We start from the raw sequence: 6769 nt of genomic DNA on the forward strand, positions 1-6769 counted from the left end.
ATTGCTATCGATATCTGTCTTGTTAGATGTGACGTCCGTGCGCAACTGGCCAATATTCGCCTTGTTTTCATCGATATCTTCAATGGCGTTTGTAATGTCCGTACGTATCTCCTGGTTCCCCTTTACCAGAAGCGCTGTTATGTTGTCCCACTTAATGTCCAGCGGGACACCGCTGGCATCACTGTACACGAGATCCGGTGAAATATCTTGCAATTCCTCCACACCGAATCCAAAATGCGTCTCGTCCATGTCGCGGGCCATCTCGGGCTGGTGGCGACTTTCGGCAGAATCGACTACCGAGCTGTACGCATTGTGTTTGCCCTTGTTAATATATGTAAACTCTTGCACGTCGAGCTGGCCCAGGATTTCACTGGCATCGCGTTCCATGCTAGCAATAGTTGCCTTGCCCTCTGTTACCGATGACACGTACGTAACCTCGCCCGTTGTGGAATTATACATGAGCATGTTGGGACTTGCGGCGTTTCGGATTGGTTTGATTATTAACGAGTTTGCCACCTTGTTTGATAGCAGAGTACCCGTTGCGTTCAGGGTAATCGAGTTGTTTGACGACGCATCGGAGCACGCATACGCACCGATTGCCACTGAATGTTCGCCCTGGTCCACCCTACCCGCCGTCACACCAACCGCGACGCAACCGGTCCCTTGATTCACACTACCTGCACGATCTCCAATGGCGATTGCCGAATCACCTTGGTCCGTTTTACCTGCTTCCATCCCGACCGCCGTTGCATAACCGGCCTGATTCGTCTCACCGGCTTCGCGGCCGATACGGACATTTCTGCTTCCTACTCTCCAAGACATTGTCGAAGGTTTTGAATTTTTTTTTTATTGTAGGGGTTTGTCCGCAAATGTGTCGGTGATACATTTCGGACATCTCTACAACAGAAAAAAAAACATTACGATTGGTCCAACACATACACACACACACACTTAGAAAAATGTACAAACCCAAAATCTTTTGATTGAAAACCGAATTCCCGGGCGCTCTCTACACACACTCTCTTGCCCGATAAAAATAAAAAATACACTAAACTTTAAAACCATGTGCGCCGTCCGCTTTGAAGCCCTGCTGGAAGAGCTCGAGGTCAATGTCCAGCACCAGTACCACGAAAAGACGCCCGAGTACATTGACGAGATTGCCCTGTACCTGGACCTCGTCGATGTCCTGACCAGCAACTACCTTGCGCGGATCATCCACATCTGCACCGGGCTCGTGGCCGCCGGGCTCCTAACTAGTGCGCTGGCCCTGCTGTCGGCCGCCGCGCTGGTCTGCGACTCCCGCTACGTCTGCGCCAAGCCGCGCCCGGTGCTCCGCCTCCACGCCGCCATCCTCGCGGACCAGACATGCTCTGCGTCCGATGCGCTCATTGCCGCCTGCAGGCTGGTCGCCCTGGTGTCGACAGACGACCGCGCGCACGTCGCCAAAAGCACGGACCTGTATGCCCGGTGCGCAGCCTTTGTTATCAAGAGTGGCCCCGGCGCATTCGAGGTGACCAAGGCCCTCCTACATGTGTTTGCGGACGCCGACTCGGTTACCATTTCCCATCCCTTCTGCCGCGTTCTGACACCCCAGGTGTTTTCGGCCATGTTTATACACTCGGTCGATAGCCCCAGCACCAGGGGCCTGCTGATCGCCATCATGTCGGCGTTTATGCACGACTGCCTGTTCATCCCCGAGCCCGAGTGGCCCGCGAGCCTGTGTCCCAGCGAGATCCTGGAGTTCTGCTGCGCCCAGGCCACCGAAACACGGTCCCACGGCGCCGTACTCGCCCGGCTCATGTCCGTTGCAGTGCAGATGCAGTACCACGCCCCGACGACGTTCTGCCCCCGCTCCATCAAGGCGTTCCTGGCCCTGGACGCGGCCAACACCTGCACCGTGCTCCGAGGCTCTGGTGTCTGGAAGATCGCCGCCATGTACGCCCAGTGCATGCTGAGTGCATCCGGCCACCTCGACGACACGCTGCTGCCACCCGTCGACCTCAGCGACATCGCCAGCCGCGTCCAGGCCTACTCGGCCTCCGACATGTACATTATGGTGTACGACCACGTCGAGGTCCTGCTGCTGCTGGCCAGGCTGCACCGGCTGCCGGAGCGCTACGTCGCCGCGCTGCTGGACCCCGGGCTCTTTGAGGTCGTGGCCGACGCCATAAACAAGCTGCTCATCACCCCCAACGCCCCCGTGGGTGTCCGACGCACACTGCTAAACACCCTCGAGCTCTACCTGTACTTTGCCGGCCAGTTCCGGCCCGAGATCGGCCTGCTGTACGCGCAGCACATCCAGCAGGCCGACCGCGCCCTCATCAGCCGGCTCGTGTGCCCCAGCCTCCTCGGCAAGGCCCTGCTGGCGCTGCCGGCCCACGAACACGTCCCAGGGTTCCTGTGCAAGACCACGCTGTACGAGACGCACACGGCGCTTGCGAAAAGCGAAATCGCGATCTGCCCGGCGCCCGCTTGAGACGACGAAAAGAAGAACAAACCAAAGAAAAGAAAGCACCCGAAACCCAACATGTACTTTTCCGGCGAAAACTCCATCTGTGGCACTATAGACGAGGACAATACGCTGTTCAAGATCTCCAAGCGGCTCACGTTCGATGCGCATCACGAGTTCGCCGCCCTCGACTATGTGTGGTCCACGCTGCCGATCCAGTGGTGGAGCATCAAGCCGCTCGAGGTGCGAGCCCTCGGTGTCAATGGCGACGTGTTTGGCGAGCTCGTCGACCGCCTCGACGAGCCCGAGGCCCTCGAGGACGACACGGACGACCTGTTTGACATTGACGTCGACAAGCTCATGGTCGACATGCTCTGTGTCGAGCGCGTCGCCCGTGTCGAGAACGCGATCCATGCGTCGGCGTACATCGCCATCCCGGGCTACGCCGCCCAGCTCCTTGGCGGGTTTCACAACCTCATGGCCAACCGTGTCACACACTACGACGCGCACAGCGAAAACGTCATCACGTCGCGGTGCTCGGAGGACCTGGTCTTTGTGTACGAGCCGCTCAAGCTGGCCATCCCTACCCTCGGGTCGTGCAACCACATTATCGACTTTGCGACCTGCTACACGCCCTCTGTGGACACGGCCTATTTTACCAGTCCCCTGGTGTTTGTCAACAGCAACTATTTAACCTACCGATACGACGCCCTGACCGATCTGCGGACCAGCATGATCCAGCTGGTGACGGACCTGGCCGACCGCGTGCAGGCGCAGCCGCTGTCGCCGCTGTTTGAATCCGACTACCAGCGCATGGTGGCGCTGTACAAGGAGCTCGTGGCCCTCAACCGGCAGTGGGACGTTTTCCACTTGGAGCGACACAGCGGCCGCATTGAGACGGGCTTGGCCAGCAAGGAGGAGTACGTGGAGCTCCTGCTGAAGGAGGACAACTCTGAGATGATGCACGTAATACAGCAGCTGGTGAATCTGCTGCAGTCGCACATCCCGAACCGCGAGTACAGTGCGTGGGCGGCGCTGTACAACGCCAAGACCAGGAGCCAGGTCGCCGAGACCGTGAACGCCGTCGCCGACGCGCTGAAGCCGTTTGTCGACGAGTGCCACGACCGCCTCTCGCAGACGTACTTCTGCCGCACGCTCGTAAAGAACCTCACGGGGCGCGAGGGCGACGAGAACACAACCAGGGCCCGCGACCGCTTCGAGTCGCTCGTGATGCTCGAGTTTGGCACCTTCCGGAGCATCGACGAGATCCCCAAGCTGGACTTTGCGCGGCTCCACGGGCTGCTGGGAGACTTTGTGGAGATTGTGGAGTTCCTGCTGGCCCGCGAGATCGTGGAGAACGAGCGCGTGTACGACAATGTGCGGCAGCAGCTGGGCTCGGACCCGCAGGCCATCTATGAGCAGTACGCAGCCGTCATCGCCAAGTACATCTACGTCCCGCCGACCAATATCTACACCAAGTTCTGCTTTAGCAGCAACCCACACCACATCATCGCGGTACCCAATACCAACAAGGAGCTCCTGGCGGCCCTCAACGAGCCCGCAATGACAGCCGAGAAGTACTACGCCACCCTGATGGCCAGCAAGAACCAGCTGGTCCCCATTGAGTCGAGCGCCGAGTACGCCATGTCGCTGTTCCCGTAATCCCTTAGTGTCTGCCGCCTTGGCGGTCTACGAACCGCTCGTACGTCGCGTTGACGCGTTCCCGCTCCCTGGTGATTTCCTGGAACAGGCGTGCAATGGTCTTTTCGTTCGACCGGTACTCGTGCTCCAGCTCCTTGATGGTACCGCGGATCTGGGCTAGCGGCGCGCCCTCTTCTTCGCGCAGGTTCTGCACGAGTCCAAAGTACAGGCGCTCGCTCCGGTAGCGATACAGGTCTCGCATGACACTGGTCGCCTGGCGGATATCGCTGATGTCCCGGGGCTGCTTGGGCGGCGGCTCGTTGGGGTTGCCAGCCTTGGCGGTCCACTCCGAGATGAGGGTCCGCATAACAGCCTCGTCCATGGCCGCGTTTGTGAAACTAGTGGTTGCCGCCTTGAGCTCCTGCTGCAGCGCCTCGTTGCGTTCCGTCAGCTCGCGGTGGGCGTCGATTTTCTCCTGCAGGGGTTCAACTGCACTCATTGCTGCTATTTTTTATCTAGGGAAAAAAAAAGATACTAAAGACAAAAAATAAACGTTGTAAAATAAAAAAACAATGGTTCTTGAGGACTTGGAGAGCCTCACAATGGACACCGAGGCCAACACAACGGTGGACCCCGCGTACATTGAAGAGGAGTTTCCTGAAGGCGTTGACCTGCTGGTGTACACCAGACATGTACACCGGCGGGCCGAGGTCATTGCCCGTCTGCTGGGAACGCATCTCGGGAACCCGTCCGCGCTCGGGGTCAAGCGCAACGTGCTGATAATCACGGACGCAGAGTTCAAGAACGCGCTCGACCTGCAGCGGGCGTCGATCCCCACTATCGATCAGCGCAGGTACCGGGTCATCTCGTCGCCGGCTCTGCGGGCCAACACCATCAGCAAGGACTGGGTCGAGGGGTTCATCTACAACCACGACACGCTGGTTGTAGTCGACGATGCAGTCAACAACTGCAACCAGAAGAACATGCCCAAGATCCTGGCATTCTACCGGACCACGCACGCGACCACGGCGAGCACGCTGGTGCGGTTTGCCATCATCAACCACACTCGCGATACCGCGAGGGCGTGCTTCTCGCATATCCCAAACATTAAGAGTCTCGAGAAGCCGTACAATCCCCGGAACAGCACAGTGGCCAGCAACACCGTCGTCCAGCTGCGGGTGGGCGATTCGGTGCTGGAGCACGTTCTGCGCAACCTGGCGCTGCTGTACGCCTTTCTGTCGAGACGCGACCCGACGCTTCTCAGACAGGTCGCATTGATCCACGCGGGCATTATCTTCTCCGAGGCCATGGCCAAGAGCGCCATGGCCACGCTGCTCGACACCTGGGACGAGCTACATCCAATGCAGTCTGCGATTCCCGGGAAGGACCTCACTATGCGCGTATCGCCAGACACTCCTAGTATAACCATTGACACGCTGGTAGAAGTCGAGTACGCTGTGCAGGTCGCACATACTCTAAAGGCCATAGACCGGGGCCTGAGGCAGTGGTTTGCGGCCGACCGGGCGGGGCGCCGGCGGGATGTCAGGGCGGAGGTCGTCAAGGCGGTCGCCGATATTTTAGACGCGTACCGATTTGAGGGGATCGCGGTGATTGTCCACGAAATCCCGCAGGACCAGCTCGAGGACGTGTGTGCCCTTGGCAGCGGCGGCGTGGTGGGCCGGGAGCGGCTTGCCCAGCTCGAGTGCGTTGCCGCCGCGAACGGGTATATCGAACGCCAGTCGACGGACAGGCGGTTCAAGGCGGCCATCGACCTGTTCCCGGCGCTTACGCGAGACCCGACTACGCTGCGGGTGCTGAGTGACACGACGGCCGAGACCTTTAACACGTACGCCTTTGACCTGTCGATCACGCACCCGGCGAACTTCCCACAGGACGACTTGTCTCAGACAAACCGCGATGGCACAATAGAGAGCCACCTGTCCAGCCTCATGCGGCTGAAGCCCAGCGCCAACATGTATACGTACAGGTCTGCGCCCGAGCACGGGCTTTGGCTGGCGAATAGGGGTTCGGAGAATGCGCTGCGAACGGCGTAAACGAGAAAAAATGTCTCGGCCAAATGTACAGAATACGTTATGCGGTGTGCAAAAAAAGTTTTCCAAAAAGTAAATAAAACAGCCACTCGCCCTCAAATTAAAAAACAAATCCCATGACCTGCTGTGGAACCCCCTCCATCGGGCACCCCGGCCACCGCCCTGGCCACGGCCGCCCCGGTCCCCACTGCCCCCCGGGCCAACTACCCAGCGACGAGGACTGTGGCAACTTCATAGTAATTAAAGCTCCGATTTGCCCTACTCCCTGCCCGACATCTTGCCCTACGCGACCGCCAAAGGTCAACTACTTTCTGCTCAAGTCTGTGTGCACCGAACCGCCAACCCCGCCTCCATGTCCTCCACCTCCCTGCACTAGCAATGTGACGTTCATGGACATGAACGGCAACTCGATCCCCAACGCAAACTCGGCGCAATTCCTGTTTGTGAACAATGGCCAGCCGTCGTACAGCTATAACAAATGCCAACGCCCCTGTGATGGATACGCCAAGTTCCTGCAGTACAGATAATTTCGTGAAATTGTTTTATTTTTTATTGACAAAAAATAAAATTACGCCGCCGCCATCTGACAGGGCCCTGTGAGCTGGAGCCTGCTAGACCCCGCTTGCCA

At 58.6% G+C, this 6769-nt stretch overlaps 6 protein-coding genes across 6 annotated transcripts; 4 read left to right on the forward strand and 2 right to left on the reverse strand.

The window, feature by feature from the left end:
• Positions 1-4: 4 nt before the first annotated feature.
• Positions 5-822, reverse strand: SARC_00106 (hypothetical protein; the record flags this gene model as incomplete). The annotated part of the gene is made up of 2 exons (XM_014306276.1): positions 5-14; positions 47-822. The coding sequence occupies 2 exons, from the start codon at positions 820-822 to the stop codon at positions 5-7; spliced, it is 786 nt and encodes a 261-aa protein (XP_014161751.1).
• A 241-nt stretch (positions 823-1063) lies between these two features.
• SARC_00107 (hypothetical protein) lies at positions 1064-2476 on the forward strand (the record flags this gene model as incomplete). The annotated part of the gene is made up of 1 exon (XM_014306277.1): positions 1064-2476. One exon carries the CDS (start codon positions 1064-1066, stop codon positions 2474-2476), a length of 1413 nt encoding a protein of 470 aa, XP_014161752.1.
• A 51-nt stretch (positions 2477-2527) lies between these two features.
• On the forward strand, positions 2528-4111 carry SARC_00108 (hypothetical protein; the record flags this gene model as incomplete). Its single annotated transcript, XM_014306278.1, has 1 exon — positions 2528-4111. One exon carries the CDS (start codon positions 2528-2530, stop codon positions 4109-4111), a length of 1584 nt encoding a protein of 527 aa, XP_014161753.1.
• Positions 4112-4138: 27 nt separating this feature from the next.
• SARC_00109 (hypothetical protein) lies at positions 4139-4589 on the reverse strand (the record flags this gene model as incomplete). The annotated part of the gene is made up of 2 exons (XM_014306279.1): positions 4139-4190; positions 4231-4589. The coding sequence occupies 2 exons, from the start codon at positions 4587-4589 to the stop codon at positions 4139-4141; spliced, it is 411 nt and encodes a 136-aa protein (XP_014161754.1).
• A 73-nt stretch (positions 4590-4662) lies between these two features.
• Positions 4663-6144, forward strand: SARC_00110 (hypothetical protein; the record flags this gene model as incomplete). The annotated part of the gene is made up of 1 exon (XM_014306280.1): positions 4663-6144. One exon carries the CDS (start codon positions 4663-4665, stop codon positions 6142-6144), a length of 1482 nt encoding a protein of 493 aa, XP_014161755.1.
• Positions 6145-6257: 113 nt separating this feature from the next.
• SARC_00111 (hypothetical protein) lies at positions 6258-6668 on the forward strand (the record flags this gene model as incomplete). Its single annotated transcript, XM_014306281.1, has 1 exon — positions 6258-6668. One exon carries the CDS (start codon positions 6258-6260, stop codon positions 6666-6668), a length of 411 nt encoding a protein of 136 aa, XP_014161756.1.
• Between the last annotated feature and the right edge of the window lie 101 nt (positions 6669-6769).

Source organism: Sphaeroforma arctica, assembly GCF_001186125.1.
Source record: "Sphaeroforma arctica JP610 unplaced genomic scaffold supercont1.2, whole genome shotgun sequence".
In the NCBI taxonomy this organism is placed as follows: Eukaryota; class Ichthyosporea; order Ichthyophonida; genus Sphaeroforma; species Sphaeroforma arctica.